The following is a 27431-nucleotide window of genomic DNA, read 5'->3' as shown; positions in this document are numbered from 1 at the left end:
CCCAGGGCTGCAGCCAGGTGTCTCTGGGTCCCAGTCTCTGCCTGCCCCTGCTCTGCAAAAGCTCCTGCCAGCCGCAGGCCCAGAACAGGCCTGGTCCGGGCTCCGGCTCAGGAGGAGTTAGGGCTGCAGCCTGGGCCCCGGCGTGGAGTGGGACAGGCAGCCCCGGGCGGGGGTTGGGGGCGATGGGAAATCCCGGCCAGGACGGGGCCTGGCGGGCACCCGGAGGCCCCTGTGACGGGTCAGGGAAACGACAAACGGGCGCACTCAGTTCTCATCGCAGATCCCTGCCGCTGTGGGAGTGAGGAGGTGGCGGCAGCGGCGGCTTGCCCTGCTCCCAGCCTCTCTGCCGGCGGCCACTTGAAATACAATCCCGTTCCCCACGGATCGCGCCAGGTGTTGCCCGAGCCGACCGCCCCATGGGAGCACCGCGTGGCAGCTGTGACCCGGTCCCTGCGGCTTCCCCGGGCATGGGCTCCTCCCAGGGGCACCCTTTCGCTTCACCATAACACATATTTTAATCCCATGAACCTTTTCAAGTGTCTTCTTAACGCAGCACACTAAATCCAAGCGCCATGGCCAGTCTTGCTTTTTTTTTTTTTTTTTTTTTGGACAGGCAGAGTGGACAGTGAGAGAGAGAGAGACAGAGAGAAGGGTCTTCCTTTTCCATTGGTTCACTCCCATATGGCCGCTGCGGCCGGCACACTACGCTGATCCGAAGCCAGGAGCCAGGTACTTCTCCCGGTCTCCCATGCGGGTGCAGGGCCCAAGCACTTGTGCCATCCTCCATTGCCTTCCCGGGCCATAGCAGAGAGCTGGACAGGAAGAGGGGCAACCGGGATAGAATCTGGAGCCCCGACTGGGACTAGAACCCGGTGTGCCGGCGCCGCAGGTGGAGGATTAGCTTATTGAGCCATAGCGCCGGCCCCAGTCTTGCTTTTTAAAGTAAATAAATAAATAAATAGCCAGCACCATGGCTTAACAGGCTAATCCTCTGCCTTGTGGTGCTGGCACACCGGGTTCGCATCCCGGTTGGGGTGCTGGATTCTATCCCGGTTGCCGCTCTTCCAGGCCAGCTCTCTGCTGTGGCCCGGGAGTGCAGTGGAGGATGGCACAAGTGCTTGGGCCCTGCACCCGCATGGGAGACCGGGAGAAGCACCTGGCTCCTGGCTTCGGATCAGCATAGTGTGCCGGCCGCAGCGGCCATTGGGGAGTGAACCAATGGAAAAGGAAGACCTTTCTCTCTCTCTCTCTCTCACTGTCCACTCTGCCTGTAAAAAATAAAATAAAAATAAATAAATAAACAAACGGGGTTGGCAGTATGGTGCAGTGAGTTGAGCTGCTGTGTTGGCATCTCTTGTGGGTGCCAGTTCAAGTCCCGGCTGCTCCACTTCCGATCCAGCTCTCTGTTGTGGCCTGGGAAAGCAGTGGAAGATGGCCCAAGTGCTTGGGCCCCTGCGCCTATGTGGGAGACCTGGAAGAATCCCCTGGCTCCTATTGCGACCATTTGGTGAGTAAACCAGTGGATGGAAGATCTCTCTCTCTGTGATTCTTTCAAATAAAATATTTTTTTTTTTTTTAACAAAATAACCTTGTTTTCTCGTGTTATCTGAAAGCAGACATCTGCTGGCACACGCCCCAAATGCCCACAACGGCGTGGGCCAGGTTGAAAGCAGGAACCCAGAGCTCAGTGCAGGGCCCTGCTGGGAGTGGCAGAGCCATCCCGCTGCTGTGCCCGGGAAACATTAGCTGGAAGCAGAGCCGGGGCTTGGACCCAGGCACTGCTGACGTGGATGTCAGTGTCCCGCATGGCATCGCAGCCCCATGCCCACCGCCATGGCTGCTTGTACTGAGGGTGTGGTTGAAGGTAGCGGCTGTTATCCCGAATTCATTGAAGGCAGGATAGGTGATCCCAGACAAGGCGCCACTGCGAGTGACTTTGGGAAGCGGCAGACGTCAGGACTGGTTCCCAGACACCTGTGACCGACCCTCAGCACTGGCGTGGTTGCCTCTCCCACCCTCGGAGCCGGCGTCCTTGTGGGACAGAGTCGGGACAGGGCTGGACCCGGCCCTGCCCGTCTCCTCGAGGGCACTGTGTTTAATAATGGCAGCTGTGAGGAGGACGGGGACAGGGTGGCGGGCAGAGGCCAGCAGGGGAGACCTGGGCGGTGAGGGAAGGGATGCACCTGCCGGGTTTCGAGCTGGGGCCGGTGTGTGTGCTTTTTTCTGACTTTGGGGAGGATAAAGTTATGCAGATTTTAATGTCGGGTGACTGTCACCACCACCATCCCCACCCCCACTGCAACTCTGGCCCTATTAAAGGGCCACTCCTCTCCCCACCTGCCCCAGCCGCTGGCCTCCACCCTCCTACTCTGTGTCCATGAACTTGAGCCCTCTTCAGACCTCACAGTTCTGGCTTATTCTCCCGGCATAGTGCCCTCAAGGTTGATCCACGGGATAGTGTGTGTCCCAGTGGCCTCGCTGGAGCTGGTGCCATGGCACGGTGGGTTCAGCTGCTGTGTGCAATGCCGGCATCCCACATGGGCGCCCATTCAGGTCCCAGCTACTCCACTTCAGACCCAGCTCCCTGCTAATGTATCTGGCAAAGCAGCAGAAGATGGCCTGAGTATTTGGGCCCCAGCCACCCACGTGGGAGACCAGGATGGAGTTCCAGGTTCCTGGCTTCAACCCGGCCCAGCCAGGTCATTTGGGGAGATGATCTCTCTCTTTCTCTCTCTCTCTCACTTTCTTACTGTCATTATGCTTTTCAAATAGACATTAAAAGATATGTATAAAGAACTGCCTCTCTTGCACATTCTACCACGTGTGGCTACCACCTTCTGCCCACCCCTGCAGCGTGGTGGTCGGCGTGGTGCCGTGGTGGGAGGTGGCGTTCACCTTCTGCATTAAGCATCTGAGTCCCTGCTTTCAATTCTTTGGGGAATGCCCCAAGGCTGGCCAGCTATGTTCCATGTCTGCGGCCCGCGGGTCGTCCCGGGGAGCTGGTTACAGGTGAAGCTGAGGCACAGGGGTCAGTGTTTGCGGGGCCCGGCCAGGTGGGAGGCTGTGCAGTGCAGTGGTTAAAGCCAGGCAGATCTGACTCAGAGCCTGGCTTCAGCCTGTGGCCTCGGTGCCACACCGGCGAGCTCGCTGGTACCTGAGAAGCAGCTGCAGGGCGTGGGAAGAGCCCCTCGGGGCAGAGGTCTCGGCTGGGAGCTGGGAGGAGGGATGCCCCGGCCTCTGGCAGGTGTGGGTTCTGGGGTGCAGGCGGCCACAGGCAGAACCCCCTCTCTGGCACCTCCTCGGATGTGGCGTGGCCTGAGGGCACTTGCCCTCCTCAGGGGCTCACAGATCCAGGTCCTGATGCTGACTGCTGTACCCCAAAGTTCTGTACCCCTGCTCGGGGAAACAGGAGCCCTAGGAGCAGGCTTCCTGTGGGGCCCGCCTGGGGTGGGCAGCTGGTGGGGAGGCTGCAGTGGGGCGGGGTGTGCTGCGCCAGGCCCGGCCGCTGCAGTCAGTGAGCGTCCGCCGAGCATCACCCAAGAGGCCAGAGGAAAAGTGCTGAGGTGAGCAGAGTGACCGCTCCGGGCTCGGACTCCAGGTCTGTCACCAGAGGTGTACAGCAGAGGCTCGAAGGCTCTGGGGCGTGGCACGCAGGGTGCTGGGGGCCCGAGGCATGAGCCGTCCAAGCCCTGAGAACTCACCTGGCGTGGAGGCAAGGACGGCCCCAGCTGGTGCACACCAGGCCTTTAGAAGATGGGAGGGGGTTCCCAGCGGCCAGCTGAGGCCAAGGCTCCAGGGGCCCATGACAGTTCTGCCAGGCCACCCTGGTGGAGCGCGAGGCCCAGGTGGAGTGTTGTCAGGGCCGTGGCTTTCCTAGGGCACTGGTGGGAGCCCCACTGGTCACCGCACTTTGACCTGGATGCGTGAGCTCCTGCTTTGCGGAGCGTGGCACGGGGGAGGCTGCAGGAGACACTTCACCCTAGGAACGTGGGGCTGGTGTGTGGCACAGGTGAAGCCATGGCTTGCAATGGCTGCCCTGCTTCGGATCCAGCTCTCTGCGTAATGGGCTGGGGAAACACCAGAGGGTGGCCCAAGTGCTGGGCCCCTGAGCCCCCATGGGAGCTCTGCACGGAGTTCCTGGCTGCTGTCCCAGTTGCTGCAGCCATGTGGGGAGTGACCCAGTCGATGGAAGGTCTCTCTCCCTCTCTGCCACTCTGCCTTTCAAATAAATAAAAAAATCTTTAAAAACCAAGAGTGTAGGCATGGGGTAGGAGGGGGTGCTTGGCAGCCTGGGAAGTGGCCACACAGCACTCCCTTCAAGCTACTCCTTAGGTGCACTAGCGCGTCTTCTGTGAGACGAGTGTGTTGGTGACGAGGGACTCCCTGTCCTGCTGGGTGCATCTCAGAGACCCAGGGCACCACCATGACTGCTGGCCACTGTCACACCCAGAGGCTCCCTGGGGAGTCCTGCGTCCCGTACCCCAGACACCCCGAATTCACAGCGATATGCGGAAGAAGGTTCTCGGAGGACTTTTATTTTAATATTGAATATGTCACAAGATTTAATGACCAAATTAGTCATTTACATGTTTCAAAGGTATCTAAATATAAAACTGCTAAAAATTCAAATACAGATAGCAAGCTACAAATAATATTTCTCTTGTTTCCGGGGCAGGTAGGAATGGAAGACGTTAGAAAAGGGAGCTGCTGTGGGCGGGACCAAGGTCAGACTGAGAGGAATTCGGCAGGATGACCCTGGCACACCTCTTCCTGTGCGACAGGTCACACGTCCTAGGAGAGACAGCCGGCAGGGCCCCCACTGGGAACACCACGGCAGGAGCCCCGGTGAGGCTGGCGAGGTTCGCAGAGGCATCTGGTGTGGCCAGCAGAGGTGTGGGGTGGAGGGCGCCTGGCTCCTTGTCTTGCCCCGGAGCGGGATGGCAGGGCCTGCGGGACAAGGAACCGCCCCCCCCGGTCCCCAAAGCAGAGTCCAGGCCCCGGCGGGGGCCCCAGCAGGCCTCATGGGCCGTGGGTGCTTCCTCTTGCTGCTTAGGTAACAGGAGCGACCGCTCTGGCCGGGGTGAGCGTCGCCCTCCCTCGCCCGGCGCCCGGTGCCCGTGGCAGGGAGCGGGCGGCCCGCACATGCGCTGGGCCCTGCGCCCTAACTTGCAGTCCGACGATCCTCGCAGCAAGTGCACTCATTTAAACAAATGGCATAGTTAAAGGTATTGACTAAGCCCTAAACATTTCTTCTGAGAAATCGAGCCATAGCTTTTCCAATCTGCCTGTTCAATATGGGAACAGATTTTCAAGAGACTAACATAATCAATCCTCCGCCCCAAAGAACGGTCCGTCATACCAGCCGTGATAAAGAGTGCGCCTGTTTATTAAAAGGAAAAAAAAAAAGAAATGTACATTTTTGTTCTTCATTTGCCTTAAGAAATTTGATCGAGTCGCAGGGAAATGTCTGGGCACGGCTATGTTCAGCCTCGGCAGGCGCCGGGCAGCGCCCAGCAGAGCCACTGCCAATCACGCTGCGGTCCGTGGCCACGTGCTCAGTGCTCCAGCCTAGGGCGCCCCCAGCCCTGCGCCCTCCCAGTGAGTCCGTGAGCTGGGGAGCGGCCTGCCCCAAGGACAGCGGGACACGGGGTGGGCGGGCAGGCGCCGAGCGGCGGCAGCAGACTGAGGCTGGAGGCCCGTGTCACTGCTGCACGGATTTCTTCTCCCTCTGGAAGCTGAAGCTTGTACGTCTGTTCAGTTTCCTTTGTTTCTGCGCAAAGTAGTCCGCGCGGGCAGTGCTTGCTCGGGATTCCAGGATGTAGTTAACCTAGAAAGCAAGAGGACAGAGCCCGGTCACTTGCCAGCCGCTCCCTGCTTGCCCAGGGCAAAGAAAGGGGTGGCACAGGAGGACCTGCCCTGGGCCGGGAGCCTCAAGACCAGGTGCACGCTTGTGGCTGGAGTCCAGGCGTCACGGCCACCTGGCCGGCTGGGCGCAGAGCCTCTGTTTGCGACTGAGAAGATGAAGGGCCAGTCCAGGCCTCCCAGGCGCCAGGTGGGGGCGCTTTCCTGATTCCCGAGCCTTCGTTCTGGCCCTGGCACAAGCTGCCTCCCAGAGGGCTGTGCACCAAGCTTCCTGGTTCCGCTGCCGGCCTGCTCTTCGCCCTGGCGTGCACACAACCTGCCTGGGCCTCAGGTCACGGGGAAGAACAAACCAAACAAGGCCCCTGATTCCCCAGCATCGGGCATGATGGGGGCATGGGGCAGGGCGCTTCCTTTGGTACCACAGCCCCCCTCACCCCCTAGCTCACTTGACAAGAAGCCGAGTATGGCTGGGGGCTGCGGTGGGGTGGGAGTTGCAAAGTGGCCAGGTCACCCAGAAATCAGGGTCAGATCTGAGAGGGGCCATGAAAGCCGTGAGTGTGTGTAGAGTACATGGCCAGGGCTGCCTCCCGGCCACTGCTCAGGCCTCCTGCAAGCCCCCAGGGACCCTCTCCCAGCCACACACAGGCATCCACGCACTCTGCCTGGCAGCTGGACACACTGCACTCACCAGTGCCTGCAGCACGGAGGACCTGCGTGGCTGAGCCTGGCCCTGGGCTCGGTTCCAGGGACAGATGAGTAAGACTTGGTCCCTGGCCCTAGGAGCCATCAGGTGCCACCACAGGTATGGGAGTGCAAAGGAATGGGGTGAGGGGCGTCGGGGAGGCACGGGCCAGGGAGGCTCGCGGAGCGGGAGCAGGAGCTGGCTTCTCAGGGCTACTCAGGAGTCTCTGGGTGTACAAGGGCAAGGGAGAATGCACACGCAGGAGAGCACGTGGGGACCCAGCAGGGGGTGGCCCTGGAAGTGCAAACGCTTAGTGAGCGGGGAGGACCCAGACAAGGGTGCTGGATCCGACCCAGGCCCCGCGGTGGGGCTGGAGCCCTAGCTGGGTGGCTGCCGTCAGGATTAATTCCCGTAATCCTCACGAAAACCTTAGGAGGTGGGGGTCACTGTCACCCTCACTGCACGGGTGAGGAAAGCAAGGACACGGGGCGCTCCCAGCCTGCCTGACAGCGCTCCTGTCGCAGGCCCTGCCAGCCTCGGGCTGGGCCTTCCGCGGATGGCTCTCCTCCGCGTGGGCTGCGTGCGGGCGCAGAGGCAGGGCGGGGCGCCCGCTCCGGCCCCCCAAACTTTCTGCTCTGATAGTCACCAGCAGCAGGCGTCAGAGGCTGGCGCTGCGTACAGAAGGCCGGCCACACTCGGCCCGCCGCCTCGCCAAGTTACCAGCTGAGAGCAATAAATCATGCGGGCCGTGGGGCCGGCCTGTTTGGGACGGTGCAGGCTGTGCGGGGATAAGAGGTTTTATCATTCTTAATAAAAGCCATCTTGGATGGCACTGTTTGCACACTCAGCCAGCCTAGTGTGTTTCTGGCACATGGAACTCGACAAACGCTTTTCACAATGATCCCTAACATGCCAACTGCTTCCGGAATTTATTATCCTCAGTGCTTTGTGATAATCACATAGATAATTTTAATGGAAGATTAATGTAATAATCAAAAGATAAAAATGCCCTTTGGTCTACCATTAGCTGGTTAATATGCTGTGGCTTAAAACTTGCACAATTTTATGCACTATAGAGTGTTTCACTTTCAATGCATTTTACAGCTTAAGGCATAAAAATATAGGGAGTTTTCATGGTCAATAAAGCCACAGCCTCCATCACCAGATCACGAGAACGCGATTTGAAGAGCCCAATGCTTCCTCTGAGATTCATCTCCGAGCCCGCGGAATTAGGGGCCACACACAGCCTGGCTCGGTTACATCTGAGAGAGAAGAGAGCCCCCCTCACCTCCCCAGGCCTTGCTTCAAGCTCAGGTTCTGCCCTCGCGTGCGCTGTGGCCTCGGGCCTCCCCAGCTCCTCTTCTATAAAATGGGGACAACAGTGCAGTCTCCCCCGGGCAGTGGGAAGACAGGATGAGAGACTGGACAGGAAGCGTCTGCTCCGCGGCCGGCGTGCAGTCCGGGGAGACATCGCCGTCTCCACGGGTCCAGCGACGTTGACAGGGTCCCTGGCCCTGGTCTCCTCCCTCCCAGCGCTGGCTGGCGCTCTGGTCGTAGGCGACACTTCTAAGTCTACCACAGCCACGGGCACTGCTGTCTCCAGTCTGCGCCCCGAGAAGCCAAATTCCGGGACACTCGAGGCTGGGCCTCGGTCACTTGGGGCTGGTGCGCGGCTCACAAGGACACCATGACATCATGGGGACAGCTGGGAAGGCGACACAGTTAGCTTGTTGTGGAAGGCAGAGCTGGCAGGAGCGAGGTGGCACCGCCTGCGGGACCCTTGTCCGCTCGCTGCACGGCGCCATGCCCCCAGCACTCTGCCGCGCAGACAGACGTTCCGGGGAGGCGGCGGGGCTCGGGGTGCCGCAGAGAAGCACCTGCTCCGGGGAGCACTCGGCCCTGCACAATGATTTCTCTGCACTTGATCTTCCACAGGCTCAGACTGAAGTCATAAAGCCGTGTTTCTGTCATCAATCTGCTGTTGTGAAAATTATTTTGATGTCAGACACAGGATTATAATTTTACTAGAATCCTTCTGAAGTCTTGAATATTTTAATGCAGGCTATAAAAACAGAAGTCCAGCCCCTGACGGGGTAATGGAATATTTCTTTACCTGGTTCCTGAACGCTTCGCATAAGTTCCTTGTGCTGTCTTGTGATGAGTTGGCAAGTAACTCTTTGCTCGCTGGTGGCGAGCACTCCTGGGCAGGCACCTGTCCCCGCGGTGGGTCCCAGGGGGCCCTGGCCAGGGTGGTCCACGAACCCTCCACCTTCCAACCTCAGCCGCCGGCAGTCCTCGGAGCAGCTCCATCTTTTCAGTTCTCGCCTGGCATGAGTGAGTCTTCTCGAAGTTTTATGGGAAGGAGTCTCTGCGGAAATCTCGCACGCACCTGCTGAGGCCACGCGCATCTGGGAGGCTGTGCCGCTCCAGCCGGGTTCTGAGTCTGCCCACTTCTCAGGGCCAGGAGCCTGGCTCTCCTTTCTTCCTGGGCCTCACATCAGCTGGGAGATGGGAGGCTCCCTCTCCCTACCCCGGAGCTGTGCAGGTTCAGTGTGACAGGAGCCGTCCGGCCCGCTGCCCGCCTCCCGCTCTGCGCTGTCCCTCAGGGTCTTAGCCACTTCTGTCACCCGGACTTGCTGACTTCCTGAGAAGGAACAGCCACCACCACAGGCCCTCTGCAGCCCCTCTGGGCTGCACTCTAGCGCCCTCTGGAGGGCGGGGTGCAGTATGTACCAGCATCCCCACCTCACAGGCCCAGAGAGGCGGAGTGACGACCCAGGGCCATGCAACTGGGGCGGGGGAGTCCTCTGTGACACAGCAGCTGTCTTCTCTCTGATCAGTCCACAGGAGATCTGGCTTGAAGGCAGGCTCTCGGTTCGGAAGAGTCTGGAAAGCACAGGTGCAGGGCCCCGCGGACTGTGATCCCCAGAGCAGCGCGGGATGGCACCTGGCACTGCTCTGACCTCTGGAGCTGGCCTGGCCCGGCCCCGGCAGCCTCCCAGGCACCCTGCGCTCACCACAGGCTGCTCACAATTCGTGCTTTCCCTGCCTCTCACAGGCCAGCGCTCTCTGCCTCCATGCTCTGTCCACACTGGTTCACCTCTGACCCCCCGCGCCAGGCTGTGTGGCTCTTTAACCACCTCCTCTGTAGGCTCCGTCTCATTTCTCTGAGAGAACGCCTCTCTGGGTGTGCCACTGTGGTGTCCCGGGCACTGGCCTGGCGCATGGGGCCCGGCGAGGCCTGTGGTGGTATGGCAGGTGCTGCACACTGCCAGCACAGAGGTGGGCAGGTGGCGAGCAGGTTGTTGGCATCACCTTTAGCACGATTAAGATGAGTTCAAAACAGCAGTGATTTCCTGAGTGGGCTCCAGGAGCCGCTCACAATGGCTGGCGGGTAGTAAGTGGTATGGAATATGAATAAATACACCCAGGATGAATTGGGGTGCCGAGGGGCTGGGAGCAGCCGCACAGGCGGGGCAGCGACCCGAGGCAAGCGTGGCTCCGGGCGCGAGGCTCCTCCCAGCAGAGCTGGCGCCGCGGACCCAGTCCCCAGGCCGGGGCACTCACCTTCAGCACGATTTCGTTGACCGTAGCAGCGTCAGATTCGAAGTAGAGGTGTTTGTAGTCATGATTGCTTAGGTACGTGAGTTTAAATATTGCGTGACCTGGAGGGGGAGAGAGAGAGAGAAGGCAGTGTGCGGTGGGGTCGGGGCAGCCCCCAGCTGGGCCTGACTCCTCGCCTCAGCCCCGGACTCCAGCCTCCTGCCGATGCACACGCTGGGAGGCAGCCGTGAGGGCTCAAGCGACTGGGCCCTGCCACCCTCGTGGGAGACCCGGACCGAGGTCCCAGCTTTGGCTGGGTTCAGGCCAGACCTCGTGGCCATTTGGGGAGCGGAGGGAGCAGATGGCAGCTCCATCTCTGCCTCCCAGATTAAAACAAAAACAGCAACAAAAACAGTGACCTCAATCTAGATTCTTTCCCGGTCACTTGCAGCCCCTTGAGGATACCACTGTCCCTCCAAGGGATCACTGGCCGAGGGAGGCCAGCCGTCGGTGCCCAGTGGGCAGCGTCCCAGGAAGCCTCCTGCTAGGCACCCAGCAACAACGTCCCGTCTGCTCCGACAGAGCTCCGCGCCTGGACATCACAACCCAGCAAGAGCTCTCTAGTGGAGCTTCTCAGCCGTTGTCCTTTTAATTGAAGCAGCGGCCGGTCACAGTTATTAATTAATAATACATCACCCGCATTACTGTAAGTTCACCTCTTTCCCGGAGAAGTCTTCTTGGGGACTTTATTTACAGTAGCTAATTTTTCAGATCTCCAAAAATAAACTGATATATGTTGTACATTTGTGGCCAGAAAAGTTGAGCTGCTGGTATTTTATCCTGGAAACATCATTATGAAATACTAATTGTAACTATAAATCCTACACTGAAAAAATTAGCTAATAATTTCTGAAAAACCTCATTTTCAGTCACTTGATAAATTTAGCGCGCTCCTGAATCGTGACACTGAAATGTAAGGAATCCTGAGCAGAAGCTAACCACTCTGTTAACAGACGGATCACTTGTTCTGGATGTGGACATGTGAGTGTGTGTGTGTGTGGCCATGCTGGGAGGGACAGTCTTGTTGCTAGTGTCACCACACGGAGGAACAATGCAGATACACCTGCTGGCCATGTCGTGACCAAGCAGAGTCACCGACAAAGGACACAGAGCTGTGAAGGGCAAACAGAAATGTCCCTTCCAGGAGGCCCCACTGCTGACGCCTGGCCGTGACAGGCACAGACATGAGGGCCTGGGGCTAGGGAGGACCAGAAGGGCTTGGGGAGGCCCGCAGACCTGAAGCTTCGGGGTTCACTGACCACTGACAGGCGCTCTCGGAGCCTGTCTACAACACCTGCTCCCACCTGTCACTGGCAAAACCTAACCTCAAGATGTGAGGGCGGGTCTTGCCTGAGCGACTGAGGTGCCCTTAACAAACCTGCGCCGTTTGCAGGGGCCTCACCCCCGTCACTGTGGGACTGAGGGCCTGTGGGCTCGGGAAGGGGGGGCCTGCAGCTCCTCTGGGTAAGACCCACGAGAACAGCACCACCCCAAGGCCAGGAGCTCTGAAGGGCCGCACGTCTGGGCCACCCTGGGTATCTGGTGTGCCTTGGCGCTGTGTGTGCCCCCTCCGTCACTGGCACTCATTCCACACCCATCTTGGGGAGAGGGAGGCAGATGGCGGTGCTGAGGGGCCCCCTCTCCACCTCCCTTAAGCCTCTGACTTGTTCGTCCTTTCCAGTGAGAGCACGCACACCACGGACAGCACACAGCACTCGCCCAAGCGCTCGGCTTGGGTCTGGGTTTTTACCAGTGCTGAGCCAGACGTTGACCACCAGCCTGCTACAGCAGAAAGCCCTTCCTGCCGCTCCCCGCGCTGGCCCGCTGGCCCACGGGACACAGCCAGCTCACTCTGAGACGCTTTGCTCCGAGTCGCCCTCACTCCAGGAAGCCCGTTGTGCAGGGTGTGTGAAGGGCACACTAGGTGTGATTCATGCTGCACGGTCAACTCAACAGAGCGGGCTGAGAAGGGAGCACATGGACACTGACGGAATAGTTGATCAAAACACCAAATAGCTGGTCAGCACAGGGCGGGAAGGGAGAGGGCAAACGAGCCCCTGGGTGGCAGCCCGCCGGCCACTGCTCCAGGGGCACTACACTGATAGGAAGGGGTCAGGGATGGCAGCAAATGGTTTTTGTAAAAATTTTGGCTGAGAAAAAAACTACTTGTCTGGATGACTTGAAAGAAAACGCAAAGTCTAATATTCCAATTGATTCAAATTAAGTTTCTGGGATTGTTTGATTCTTTGGTAGTTACCGCAGGACCAAGGCCTGAGCCACGAGCCTGGGGCTAGACCTGGAGTGCAAGGCAGATGTCCCAGAGCCCCAGGTTGCTAGCATCTGTCAGTTACCTCCGAACTCTCCTACGTATCTCCTGCACGGAGCAAGGGCTCAGGGCGTCCCTGTCCTGACTCTCACAGCCGTAGGGGACTGAGAGTTGAAGATAAAATGCCCGCTCTGTTGAAGGCTTGGTCCTTCTCGGGCTGCTCTGTGCAGCCCGGCTTCTGCAGAGCTGCATCTGGAGCGTGCTGGCGGCGCCTCCGCAGACGCCCGAACTCTGCCTCTGCCTCTGTGAGCCGCAGCGCGAATCTGGCTACGCAAAGACGTGTTTACATGTACGCGTTTCTGTTCAAAGGAAAGCAGAGGAGAGAACATAACGCCGAGCAGAAACCAATCAGCAGCACGAATGTCAGAAGCGGAGCTGTTTGGGCTTTTGTGCCACAATTTATCTCCCGCATGATGAGTTTTAACAGGCTCTTCTGGCCACTGGAGGGGCGGGGTGGGGTGGGGGCAGCCATTCTGTGACTGTGTACCCCCACCAAGACAGCTCCCCTGTGCGCACTTGGCGGCTGGCCACGGCTGCCCAGCCCCAGGCTCCCACACCACATCTACGCCTCACCTGTTTCAAACTCTTGGGTGTCCCCCACTCACCAAGAAACCCTCAGATAACCTTGCATTTCTCTTCAATAAAATATATTAAAATTACCAAAAATTTGCCAGGTGGAGGGAACCCTCCATGCCCCAGCCCATGCACAGCGCCACCCAGGGCCTCATTTCTGCCACTCTCAGTGCTGGCTTTCTCACAGCTGAGGTCAGCCTGCACACACCGATGGGAGCCTAACTGTTTTCCAAGTCCACATTTCCTCATAGCTGTTCCCTGTCTTAACGCAGTGCTCGCAGCCCTCTTTGCCACCGGCTACAGACCAGGGCTGACGTTCGTGCTTCGCTCTGCTGGGCGCCAGGGCCACTGTAAGATCCCCAGCACTACAGGGAAGGCGATGAAGGACGTCTTTGAGGAGTTCCTGCTCGTTTCCAGTCCCTCAGGCCTGGAAGCGGGCGGTTGGCTCACTGGAAGTCTTGGGGGAAGTGGATGGGCAGAGCTGTGCCTCTCCAGAGGTCCTGCAGTGAGGCGGACAGCTGCCAGCAGGGAGCTTGCTTATTTATTAAAACTTTATTTTTATTTATTTGAAAGACAGAGTTACAGAGAGGTAGACAGAGAGAGAGAGAGAGAGAGAGAGAGAGAGAGAGAGAGAGAGAGAGAGAGAGAAGTCTTCCACCTGCTGGTTCACTCCCCCAGATGGCTGCAATGGCCAGAGCTGAGCTGATCTGAGATTCTTCCAGCTCTCCCACATGGGTGCAGGGGCCCAAGCACCTGGGCTATCCTCTGCTGCTTTCTAGGCCATTAACAGGGAGCAGGAAGTGGAGCAGCCAGGACTTGAACAGGCGCCCATGTGGAGTGCCGGTGCTGCAGGCTGGGGCTTTACCCTGCTATGCTACAGCGAGGGCCCTGGGAGTTCCCATTCAATGTAAGTGACAAAAGGCAGTGCTCCTCGGCACCCCATGGTGGCAGAGGCCCCGGGAACTGTAATGGCCTCTCCGCCCTCCAGAGCAAAGACCGCGTCTAACCTACTTACACTTCTGCCTGCATCTCTCAAACTCACTCTCACTTTGGCTCCTTCCAATAAACATAATTAAGTCTCTCTAATTATAAAAGCTCCCATGGCAATGCGGTTTCCCTCCTTCCTCTAATTTACGGAAAACACTCTTGCTAAGGTCACTTTGCCCTCAGTGCTGAGACACCCAGGCGCCCCCTCAGCTCCGTCTGCCACTTCTCGAGTCCCCTCCTCCCCAAGGCCTTGGCCGCGTCCTGGGACAGATGCTGTCTCTGATCTCCTGCAGCCTCCCTGACCTCTCTCTGCTCCTTAAACGCTGGTCTTCACCTTTGTTCCTTGAGTCTCATCTTGCCCAGCTCTGGCTCCTGCTGTCAGGCTTGCCCCTGAGGGTCTAACACTCAGTGTGGGCAATCCTGAACCAGGATCGGGGCACAGCTGCCATCCTCACACGGCGTGCAGCACGTGTCCGGAACCAACGCGGACACCTCCCCTTGGGTCAAAAGCTGCTGGCACACCTTTGGTTATGCACTTGGGTCCCCTGGTAGTCCTGAGATGCCCACGCTGCAGCCTGTGACCGCGGCTCTGACCACCGCTTGCCTCTTCTCTGGCTTTCTTACTTCTGGTCACGTCTTCTTCCCAACTACCCACAGGAGTCATTCTTCTGAAACACACCATCTGGATGCATCACTCCCCTGCTTAAAAGTCCACGCTGCTTCTCTTCCTGTCGTCCTCTGAATGAAACCCAAGCTTACTGGGATGATTTTCAAAACTCCAATCACTAATTCTCAAACTTTTTGGTCTTAGCAGCCGTTTACACTCTTCAATATTACTGAGAAGCTCAAAAACTTTGCTTATGTGGATTATGACAATCAATGCTTATTGTGCTAGAAATTAAAACTGAGAAACTTGGGCCAGCGCTGCGGTGTAGCAGGTAAAGCTGCTGCCTGTGGTGCCGGCATCCCAAATGGGCACTGGTTTATGTCCCAGCTGCTCCATTTCCCATCCAGCTCTCTGCTAATGCCTGGGAAAGCAGAAGATGGCCCAAATGCTTGGACCCCTGCACCTGCAAGGGAAGACCTGGAGGAAGCTCCCAGCTCCTGGCTTCGAATCAGAGCAGCTCCGGCTGTTGCGGCCAATTGGGGAGTGAACCAGGGGATGGAAGACCTCTCTCCTTCTGCCTCTCCTCCTCTCTCTGTGTAACTCTGACTTTCAAGTAAATAATCTTTTTAAAAAACTGAGAAACTTAAACATTAATTAAAAATAATATAGGGGCCAGCACTGTGGTGTATCGGATAAAGCTGCTGCCTGCAGCACCGGCATCCCATATGGACACCAGTCATGTGGGAGACCTGGAACAAGCTCCTGACCCCTGGCTTTGGATCAGCAGAGTTCTGGCCATTTGGGGAGTGAACCAGCAGATGGAAGGCCTCTTTCTCTCTCGAGCTCTCTGTAGCTCTACCTTTGAAATAAATAAATCTTTAAAACAAAAAAACTAGGGGTCAGCACTGTGGTGTAGTGGCTAACACTGCCTGCAGTGCCAGCATCCCATATGGGCACTGGCTTATGTCCCAGCTGCTCCATTTCAGATCCAGCTCTCTGCTGTGGCCTGAGAAAGCAGTAGAAGATGGCCCAAGTCCTTGGGCCCCTGCTCCTGTGTGGGAGACCTGGAAGAAGCTCCTAGCTCCTGGCTTCGGATTGGTGCAGCTTCAGCGGTTGTGGCCAGTTGGGGAGTTAACCAGCGGATGGAAGACCTCTCTCTCTTTGCCTCTCCTTCTCTCTCTGTGTAACTCTTTCAAATAAATAAATCTTTAAAAAAAAACAATAATAAATCCATTATAAGTTGACAAAAACATGTTTTTTAATGAAAAAAGTCTTACATTTCCCAAAATGCAGTTTAATAAGAGTAGAATTACTCTGTTTTTGAAATCCCTTTGATGTTTAGTTGAACAGAAAACAGGTCATTTGCTTCTGCATTTTATCTGTCATGACAAATTGTTTTGGTTGAAGTACATGAAGAAAGTCTAGGTTCACATGGATGTTTTTGGAAATGACAACCGTATTTTAAGCTTTGTAAAAATTTTTTGATTTGAAAAAAAGGAGTTTCTTAAAGATTTGTTGCAATGTGGAATCTAAAACCACATTAGGGATGGGCATTTGGCATAGTGGTTGGCATTGTTTAAGATGCCTGAATTGAATGCCTGAGTTTTAAAAAATATTTTTTAATTCATTTATTTGTGAGGCAGAGTTATAGACACAGAGGGGGAGAGACAGAGAGAAAGGTCTTCCATCCACTGGTTCACTCCCCAAATGACTGCAACGGCTGGAGCTGGGCTGTTCTGAAGCCAGGAGCCAGGAGCTTCTTCCGGGTCTCCCACGTGGGTGCAAGGGCCCAAGGATTTGGGCCATCTTCTACTGCTTTCCCAGGCCAAAGCAGAGAGCTGGATTGGAAGAGGAGCAGCTGGGACATGAACTGGTGCTCATATGGGTGCCGGCGCCGCAGGCAGAAGCTTAGCCCGCTATGCCACAGAGCCGGCTCCAAATGCCTGGATTTGATTCTCACCTCCTGTCCTGACTCCAGCTTCCTGCTAATGCAGACCCTAGGAGGCAGCAATAATGACTTAAGTAACTGGGTTCCTATCATCTACATGGGAAATCTGGACTGAGTTCCCAGTTCATGGCTTTGGCCTGGCCTAGTTCCAGTTGTTGTGGGCATCTGTAGTTTAGCCAGTGGATAGAAGTCTCTGTGTCTCCAGTCAGTAATTTTAAAATATAGGGTGGTATTTGGTGTTAAAGATGCCACCTTGGGGTTGGGGGAGGTGGTCAGCCTTGTGGTGCAGCTGAGTAACCACCACTTGTCCTGCTGGCAACCCATGCTGGCATGCTGGCTCGAGTCTCGGCTATTCTGCTTCCTTTACAGTTCTTGCTAATGTGCCTGAGAAGGCAGCTGCAGATGGCCCAACATGTGCCCCAAGACCCATATGGGAAACCAGGGTGGTGTCCTGGCTTTGGCTTGGCACGGACCTGGCTGTTGCAGCCATCTGGAGAGTGAACCAGCAGACTGAAGATCTCTTTTTGTTGCTCTGCCTTTTCAAATACATACACACATACATAAAGTCATAAAAAAAGATGCTACCTGAGAAGCCTGCATGTGATATGAGCACCTGCGTTCCAGTCCTGACTCTGCTTCCAACCCAGCTCTCTTCTAATGTGCACCCTGGGTGGCAGCGGGTACTGACTCTACTACTTAGTTCCCTGATACCACAAGGGAGACCCAGATAGAGTTCCAGGCTCTTGGCTCTGGCCTCACCCAACCCTAGCTATTGCGGGCATTTGGAGTGAGTCAGATGATAGAAGACCTATCTCTGTGTTGCTCTGCCTTTCAAATAAAAAATGTATTTTTTAAAAAGGATAAATATGGGCTGGAGCTGTGGCACTGTGGGTTAAGCTGCTGCCTGCAGTGCCGGCATCCCATATTGGCCCTGAATCAAGTCCCAGCTGCTCCACTTCTTCTGATCCAACTCTCTGTTATGGTCTGGGAAAGCAGCAGAGGATGGTCCAAGTGCTTGGACCCCTGTATCCACATGGGAGACAAGATGAAGCTCCTGACTCCTGACTTTGGCCTGGCCCCGCCCTGGCTGTTGTGGCCATTTGGGGAGTGAACCAGCAGATGGAAGATCTATTTCTCCCTCTCTCTCTGTAACTCTGCCTTTCAAATAAATAAATATTTTTAAAAAAAGAATACTATCATATTAATAAACTTTAATACCTTATCATATTAATAAACTTTCTGTACTCTTGTTACATTAAAATCTATTGGTTGGTCTTACACTTTGAATCAATCTTTTTTCTTGCCAGATTTCCTAATGTCATGCAGGCCTGGGAAACATGGGTTCACTGAGTTATGGGAATCTTCCTATTAATGACATATTTCATTATACAATAGTGAAAAAAGTCACATTAATATCATCACTGAGCTCATCAGAAACAACTTTAAGCAAAAAGAAGCCAAGCTCACAGTGGCGGACACAAGTTTTCCAACAATCAAATTTCTATCTTAAAGCTTGAATTTAATTTCAGGTATTAAACACTGTCATTTGTTTTCCTTGAAGGGCCAGGCTCATTTCCTTCATTTTCAAGAAAATCTTGCTGAATACCCAAGTTTGAAGAACCACAGTTTGTCAGTTGTTCTTTCAAGTAAAAATGGTGTTTCATGAAATAAATGGCTAGTTTAGCATGCAACTCAAACAGTTATATAAGGGCTTTTCCTCGAGATAAGCATTCTGCTTCTGTATGTAGCATTGCTACTTATGTGCACTTCAGGAAATTTACTAAGATTTTTTTTTTTTTAATTCAAAAGGCAGAGTTACAAAGAGAGAAGAAGAGAGATCAATATTTGATTCGCTGGTTCACTCCCCAAATGGCAGCAACAGCCAGAGCTGGGCTGATCTGAAACTAGGAGCTAGGACATTCTTCTGAGTCTTCCATGTGGGTACAGGGGCCCAAGCACTTGGACCATCCTCTGATGTTTTCCCAGGCACATCAGCAGGGAGCTGGATTGGAAGTGGAGCAGCTGGGACTTAAACTGGTGCCCACATAGGATGTTAGCACCACAGGAGGTAGCCTTACCCGCTATGCCACAGAGCGAGCCCCTGGAAATTAATAACAATGGTTTGTGGGGACTTTTTGATTATTTATGTGTATGTTAACAAAATACCACATGGCATCTTGATAACCATATTAGACTCAACTTTAGTATTTGAGATTATTCAGCTTTTAGAGAGATGATCTGTATCTGGAAATTTCCACCTTGGAGGGGATTTGGCTGTGACAAGCTTGAATGTGCAAGTCCTCTGTTTGAGGCTGAGTTAGAACAAGGATGCCTCATACAACCAGGGTCACTGCAGGGGAGAGCTGGGGTCGTCTTTACTTCTCTTGGTTCATTCTGTACTGTTGGCAGCAGTGATGCAGCAAGTATTCTTAATTGTTGTGTGTAGATCTGTGTGTTCCATGGGTGTTTTCCCCTCCAGTCTTTAACATTTCCTGTAGTCCAGGCTTAGTGGCAACAAAGTCTTTCATCTCTTGATGTTCTGAAATGTCTTTATTCCACCTTCCTTTCTGAAGGACATTTTCAGTGCATATAGAATTCCAGGTTGATGGATTTTCTTTTCACACTTTAGAGGTGTCATTCCATCGCTTTCTGGATTGCATTATTTCTGATGAGAAGTCAGCAATCATTCTTTTTACTCCATATGATCCATCTTTTTTTAGCTGCATTTAAGATTTTTCTCTTTATTGATGGTTCTCAGTGTCTGATTACAATCTGCTTTGATGTAATATATATATATATATATATATATATATATTTAATTTTTGACAGGCAGAGTGGACAGTGAGAGAGAAAGATGGCGAGAAAGGTCTTCCTTTACCGTTGGTTCACCCTTCAATGGCTGCTGCGGCTAGCGCGCTGCGGCTGGCGCACCATGCTGATCCGAAGGCAGGAGCCAGGTGCTTCTCCTGGTCTCCCATGGGGTGCAGGGTCCAAGCACTTGGGCCATCCTCCACTGCACTCCCAGGACACAGCAGAGAGCGGGCCTGAAAGAGGGGCAACCGGGACAGAATCCAGCGCCCCGACTGGGACTAGAACCTGGTGTGCTGGTGCCGCTAGGCGGAGGATTAGCCTGTTGAGCCATGGCGCCGGCTCTGATGTAATATTCTTTATACTTACCCTGGCTAACCTTTGTTGGGCTTCCAAGACTGGTGGCTTAATATTCTTAATCCTATCTGACATTTTCTTCTCTCCATCACCAAGACTGCAATTATACAGATGTTAGAACACTTGATAGTATACTACACAGGATATACTATTTTCACCCATATTTTCTCTGTGCATCAGTCTGAAGAGTTTCTTTTAAAATTTTTTTTTTGCCAGAAACCTTTTATTTAAGATAAACAAACTTCCAGAATTTCATAAATACAAATTTAGGAACATAGTAATTCTTACCCACACTCCCATCCTTCTTCCTCCTCCCTCTCCTCTTCCCATTCTTATTTTTTATTAAGATCTATTTTCTTTCTTTCTTTCTTTTTTGACAGGCAGAGTGGACAGAGAGAGAGAGAGAGACAAAGAGAAAGGTCTTCCTTTTTCCATTGGTTCACCCCCCCCCCCACAATGGCCGCTGTGGCCAGCACACCACACTGATCCGAAGTCAGGAGCCAGGTGCTTCTCCTGGTCTCCCATGGGGTGCAGGGCCCAAGCACTTGGGCCATCCTCCACTGCCTTCCCGGGCCACAGCAGAGAGCTGGCCTGGAAGAGGGGCAACCGGGACAGAATCTGGTGCCCTGACCGGGGCTAGAACCCGGTGTGCTGGCGCTGCAGGCGGAGGATTAGCCTATTGAGCCGCGGTGGCGGCCAAAGATCTATTTTCAATTAACTTCATACGAATAAGATTAACTCTATACTAAGTATATAGTTCAACAAATAGTATGAAAAAAAATGTCCCTCAACCGTCAAGACAAGGGATGTTCAAAGTTATCACATCTCCAAATGTCAATTTCACTTCTATAGATAACCTTTTAGGTACTCTACTAGTAACCATAAATCAGGGAGAACATATGGTATTTGTCCTTTTGGGACTGGCTTATTTCATTAAGTACAATGTTTTCCAGTTGCATCCATTTTATTGCAAATGATAGGATTTCATTTTTTTTAACCACTATGTAGTACTCCATTGTGTACATATCCCATAATTTCTTTATCCAGTCATTAGTTGATGGACATTTGGGTTGATTCTATATTTTAACTATTGTGAATTGAGCTGCAATAAACATGGGGCTACAGATAACTCTTTCATATGCTTATTTCATTTTCCTTGGGAATGGAATGGCTGGGTTATTTGGTAGGTCTATATTCAGATTTCTGAGGTTTCTCCATATTGTCTTCCACAGTAGCTGTACCAGTTTACATTTCCACCAACAGTGGGTTTGGATACCTTTTTCCTCATATCCTTGCCAGCATTTGTTGTTTGCTGATTTCTGTATGAAAGCTATTCTAACATGGGGTGAGATGAAACCTCATTGGGGTTTTGATTTGCATTTCCCTGATGACTAGTGATCCTGGGCATTTTTTCATGTGTCTGTTGGCCTTATGGATTTCCTCTTTTGAAAATTGCCTGTTTTTAAGACCTTTGCCCATTTCTTAACGGTGTTGTTTGTTTTGTAGTTGTTGAGTTTATTGAGCTCTTTAAATATTCTGGATGTTAATCCTTTATCAGTTGCATAGTTTGCAAATAATTTCTCCCATTCTGTCAGTTGCCTCTTCACTTTGATGAGTGCTTCTTTTGCAGTGCAGAAGTTTCTCAATTTGATGTAATCCCATTTGTCAATTTTGGTTTTGATTGCCTGTGCCTCTGGGGTCGTTTCCAAGAACTCTTTGCTATGCCAATGTCTTGCAGAGTTTCCCAAGTGTTCCCTAATAGTTTGATGGTATCAGGCCATAGATTTAGGTCTTTAATCCATTTTGAGTGGATTTTTATGTAAGGTAAGAGTTTTGCTTCATATTTCTGCATGTAGAGATCCAGTTTTTCCAGCACCATTTGTTGAAGAGACTGTCCTTGCTATAAGGATTGATTTTAGCTCCTTTGTCAAAGATAAGTTGGTTGTAGATGTACGGATTGATTTCTGGAGTTTCTATTCTGTTCCATTAGACTATCCACCTGTTTCTGTGCAAGTACCAGGCAGTTTTGATTACAATTGCCCTGTAGTTTGTCTTGAAATCTGGTATTGTGATGCCTCTGGCTTTTTGTTTTATAAGACTGCTTTGGCTATTCAGGGTCTCCTGTGTTTCCATATGAATTTCAGCATTGTTTTTGCTGTATTTGAGAAGAATGTCCTTGGTATTTTGATTGGTATTGTGTTGTATCTGTAAATTGCTTTCGGCAGTGTGGACATTTTGATGATTCTTCCAATCCATGAACATGGAAGATTTTTTCATCTTCTTGTGTCTTTTTCTATGTCTTTCTTTGATATTTTGTAATTCTCATTGTAGAGATCTCTGATGGCCTTGGTTAAATTTATTTGGGTATTTAATTTTGTAGTTATTATGAATGGGATTGATCTTAGAATGAACAGTTTCTACTGTTAAGTCCTAGAGGTCACTGGTTGTGGGAGCAGATTCTGAAACGGCTGCTAAAGATCCTAGCTCCTGGCTGGCGCCATGGCTCAATAGGCTAATCCTCCACCTGTGGCGCCGGCACACCATGTTCTAGTCCTGGTTGGGGCGCCGGATTCTGTCCCAGTTGCTCCTCTTCCAGGCCAGCTCTCTGCTGTGGCCTGGGAGTGCTGTGGAGGATGGCCCAAGTCCTTGGGCCCTGCACCCACATGGGAGACCAGGAGAAGCACCTGGCTCCTGGCTTCGGATCAGCGTGGTGTGCCGGCCGCAGCGCGCTGGCCGCAGCAGCCACTGTGGGGTGAACCAACAGAAAAGGAAGACCTTTCTCTCTGTCTCTCTCTCTCACTGTCCACTATCCCTGTGGGGGGGAAAAAAAAGATCCCAGCTCCTGATTTTCAAAGGCTTGTCTTGCTTGTGGGTTGGACCCAGTGTCTTGCTTCTAATAACATAGCGAAAGGTCTTGGATGTCATTTCTGAGATCAGGTTACAACACTGTGATGTCCTCCCTGTTAGCACTCTCTCTCTGGTAAGTCAACGGCTATCCTGAGATTGAACTCTGAGATGACTGAGGCCCTGGCTGACATCCTGACTGCAGAGTATGAGAGTCTCTGATCCAGAAAGCCCAGCTAAGCTGTATGGGATTCTTTTTTTTTTTTTTCTTTCTTTCTTTCTTTTTTTTTTTTTTAAGATTTATTTATTTATTTGAAAGGCAGAGTTACAGAGCAGCAAAGGCAGAGACAGAGAGAGAGTCTCTCATCTGCTGGTTCATTCCTCAAATGGCAGCAATGGCCGGAGTTGGGCCCATCCGAAGCTAGGAGCCAGGAGCCTCTTCCTGGTCTCCATGTGAGTGCAGGGGCCTAAGCACTTGGGCCATCTTCCACTGCTTTCCCAGGCCATAACAGAAAGCTGGATTGGAAATGGAGCAGCTAGGACTCAAATCAGCGCCCATATGGGATGCTGGCCCTGCAGGTGGAGGCTTTACCTGCTGTGCCACAGCGCCGGTTCCTGTGTTAGATTCTTGTCCTACCCAACAGTAAGACAGAAAGTGTTAATGTGCTTTAAGCAACTAAGTTGTGGGGTCATTTTGGATGTGGGTATCCCCACAGGTTATCCCACTGTACCACAATGCCTGACCCTGAGAGACAGACAGACAGACAGACAGACACACACACACTCTGGTTATCCCACTGTACCACAATGCCTGACCCTGAGAGACAGACAGACAGACAGACAGACACACACACACACACACACTCTGGTTATCCCACTGTACCACAATGCCTGACCCTGAGAGACAGACAGACAGAGACACACACACACACACTCTGGTTATCCCACTGTACCACAATGCCTGACCCTGAGAGACAGACAGACAGACAGACACACACACACACACACACACTCTGGTTATCCCATTGTACCACAATGCCTGACCCTGAGAGACAGACATACACACACACACACACACACACACACTCTGGTTATCCCACTGTACCACAATGCCTGACCCTGAGAGACAGACAGACAGACAGACACACACACTCTGGTTATCCCACTGTACCACAATGCCTGACCCTGAGAGACAGACAGACACACACTCTGGTAATTCCACTGTACCACAATGCCTCACCCTGAGAGACAGACAGACAGACACACACACACACTCTGGTTATCCCACTGTACCACAATGCCTCACCCTGAGAGACAGACAGACACACACACACACACATACACACACACACTCTGGTTATTCCACTGTACCACAATGCCTGACCCTGAGAGACAGACAGACAGACAGACACACACTCTGGTTATCCCACTGTACCACAATGCCTGACCCTGAGAGACAGACAGACACACACACACACACTCTGGTTATCAACTGTACCACAATGCCTCACCCTGAGAGACAGACAGACAGACAGACAGACACACACACACACACTCTGGTTATCCCACTGTACCACAATGCCTCACCCTGAGAGACAGACAGACACACACTCTGGTTATCCCACTGTACCACAATGCCTGACCCTGAGAGACAGACAGACAGACAGACAGACACACACACTCTGGTAATCCCACTGTACCACAATGCCTGACCCTGAGAGACAGACACACACACACACACTCTGGTAATCCCACTGTACCACAATGCCTGACCCTGAGAGACAGACAGACAGACACACACACACATAGTTGGTTATCCCACTGTACCACAATGCCTGACCCTGAGAGACAGACAGACACACACTCTGGTTATTCCACTGTACCACAATGCCTCACCCTGAGAGACAGACAGACAGACACACACACACACTCTGGTTATCCCACTGTACCACAATGCCTGACCCTGAGAGACAGACAGACACACACTCTGGTTATTCCACTGTACCATAATGCCTCACCCTGAGAGACAGACAGACAGACACACACACACACACACACTCTGGTTATCCCACTGTACCACAATGCCTGACCCTGAGAGACAGACAGACAGACAGACACACACACTCTGGTTATCCCACTGTACCACAATGCCTGACCCTGAGAGACAGACAGACACACACTCTGGTAATTCCACTGTACCACAATGCCTCACCCTGAGAGACAGACAGACAGAGACACACACACACACACTCTGGTTATCCCACTGTACCACAATGCCTGACCCTGAGAGACAGACAGACAGACACACACACACACACACACACACTCTGGTTATTCCACTGTACCACAATGCCTGACCCTGAGAGACAGACAGACAGACAGACACACACTCTGGTTATCCCACTGTACCACAATGCCTCACCCTGAGAGACAGACAGACACACACACACACACTCTGGTTATCAACTGTACCACAATGCCTCACCCTGAGAGACAGACAGACACACACACACACACACTCTGGTTATCCCACTGTACCACAATGCCTCACCCTGAGAGACAGACAGACACACACTCTGGTTATCCCACTGTACCACAATGCCTCACCCTGAGAGACAGACAGACAGACACACACACACACACACTCTGGTAATCCCACTGTACCACAATGCCTGACCCTGAGAGACAGACACACACACACACACTCTGGTAATCCCACTGTACCACAATGCCTGACCCTGAGAGACAGACAGACAGACACACACACACACACACTCTGGTTATCCCACTGTACCACAATGCCTGACCCTGAGAGACAGACAGACACACACTCTGGTAATTCCACTGTACCACAATGCCTCACCCTGAGAGACAGACAGACAGACACACACACACACTCTGGTTATCCCACTGTACCACAATGCCTCACCCTGAGAGACAGACAGACAGACAGACACACACACTCTGGTTATCCCACTGTACCACAATGCCTCACCCTGAGAGACAGACAGACACACACTCTGGTTATTCCACTGTACCATAATGCCTCACCCTGAGAGACAGACAGACACACACACACACACACACTCTGGTTATCCCACTGTACCACAATGCCTCACCCTGAGAGACAGACAGACAGACAGACACACACACTCTGGTTATCCCACTGTACCACAATGCCTGACCCTGAGAGACAGACAGACACACACTCTGGTTATTCCACTGTACCATAATGCCTCACCCTGAGAGACAGACAGACAGACAGACACACACACACACTCTGGTTATCCCACTGTACCACAATGCCTCACCCTGAGAGACAGACAGACACACACTCTGGTTATCCCATTGTACCACAATGCCTGACCCTGAGAGACAGACAGACACACACACACACACACACACTCTGGTTATCCCACTGTACCACAATGCCTCACCCTGAGAGACAGACAGACAGACAGACAGACACACTCTGGTTATCCCACTGTACCACAATGCCTGACCCTGAGAGACAGACAGACACACACTCTGGTTATTCCACTGTACCATAATGCCTCACCCTGAGAGACAGACAGACAGACACACACACACACACACTCTGGTTATCCCACTGTACCACAATGCCTGACCCTGAGAGACAGACAGACAGACAGACACACACACTCTGGTTATCCCACTGTACCACAATGCCTGACCCTGAGAGACAGACAGACAGACAGACACACACACTCTGGTTATCCCACTGTACCACAATGCCTGACCCTGAGAGACAGACAGACACACACTCTGGTTATTCCACTGTACCATAATGCCTCACCCTGAGAGACAGACAGACACACACACACACACACACACACACTCTGGTTATCCCACTGTACCACAATGCCTGACCCTGAGAGACAGACATACAGACAGACACACACACACACACACACTCTGGTTATCCCACTGTACCACAATGCCTCACCCTGAGAGACAGACAGACAGACACACACACACACATACTCTGGTTATCCCACTGTACCACAATGCCTCACCCTGAGAGACAGACAGACACACACTCTGGTTATCCCACTGTACCACAATGCCTCACCCTGAGAGACAGACAGACAGACACACACACACACACACTCTGGTTATCCCACTGTACCACAATGCCTCACCCTGAGAGACAGACAGACACACACTCTGGTTATCCCACTGTACCACAATGCCTCACCCTGAGAGACAGACAGACAGACAGACACACACACACATAGTTGGTTATCCCACTGTACCACAATGCCTGACCCTGAGAGACAGACAGACAGACAGACACACACACACTCTGGTTATCCCACTGTACCACAATGCCTCACCCTGAGAGACAGACAGACAGACACACACACACATAGTCTGGTTATCCCACTGTACCACAATGCCTGACCCTGAGAGAGAGACAGACAGACAGACAGTCACACACTCTGGTTCATTCCCCAGATAAGCACAATGGCTAGAACTGGATGGTCTGAAGCCAGAAGCTAGGAGCTTCTTTCGAGTCTTCCACATGGGTACAGGGGCCCCACACTTGGGCCATCCTCCGATGCTTTCCCAGGCACATTAGCAGCAAGCTGGATTGGAAGTGAAAGCAGCAGGGACTCAAACCAGCACCTGTATGGGATGCCAGCATCGCAGGTGGTGAGCTTTATCTGCTACGCCATAGAGCTGGTCCCCTAGAACACATTTATAATAGCTATTTTCAAGCACCTGTCTGTTAATTCCATCACATCCGCCGCTTGATCGATTTATATGACAGATTTTCCTGCTTCTTAGCATGCCTAGTTTTTGACTGAGT

The 27431-nt window shown here is 52.9% G+C and overlaps 1 protein-coding gene across 5 annotated transcripts in view; it reads right to left on the bottom strand.

The window, feature by feature from the left end:
* Window positions 1-5365: 5365 nt before the first annotated feature.
* Window positions 5366-27431, bottom strand: part of MAPKAP1 (MAPK associated protein 1) — a 268601-nt gene continuing 246535 nt past the window's right edge. For all 5 annotated transcript variants that reach the window (XM_062207532.1, XM_062207530.1, XM_062207533.1 and 2 more), the window contains 2 exons: window positions 10112-10209; window positions 5366-5827 (listed from right to left, as the gene is read on the bottom strand). In XM_062207532.1, the coding sequence (XP_062063516.1) occupies window positions 5702-5827; window positions 10112-10209 (224 nt within the window). In that variant the 3' untranslated portion in view covers window positions 5366-5701. The remainder of the gene's footprint in view (window positions 5828-10111; window positions 10210-27431) is intronic.

The sequence above is a fragment of the Lepus europaeus genome, chromosome 12, assembly GCF_033115175.1.
Source record: "Lepus europaeus isolate LE1 chromosome 12, mLepTim1.pri, whole genome shotgun sequence".
Lineage (NCBI taxonomy): Eukaryota > Metazoa > Chordata > Mammalia > Lagomorpha > Leporidae > Lepus > Lepus europaeus.
Note: the sequence above shows the minus strand (reverse complement) of the source record. Positions and strands in the feature narration are given on the sequence as shown.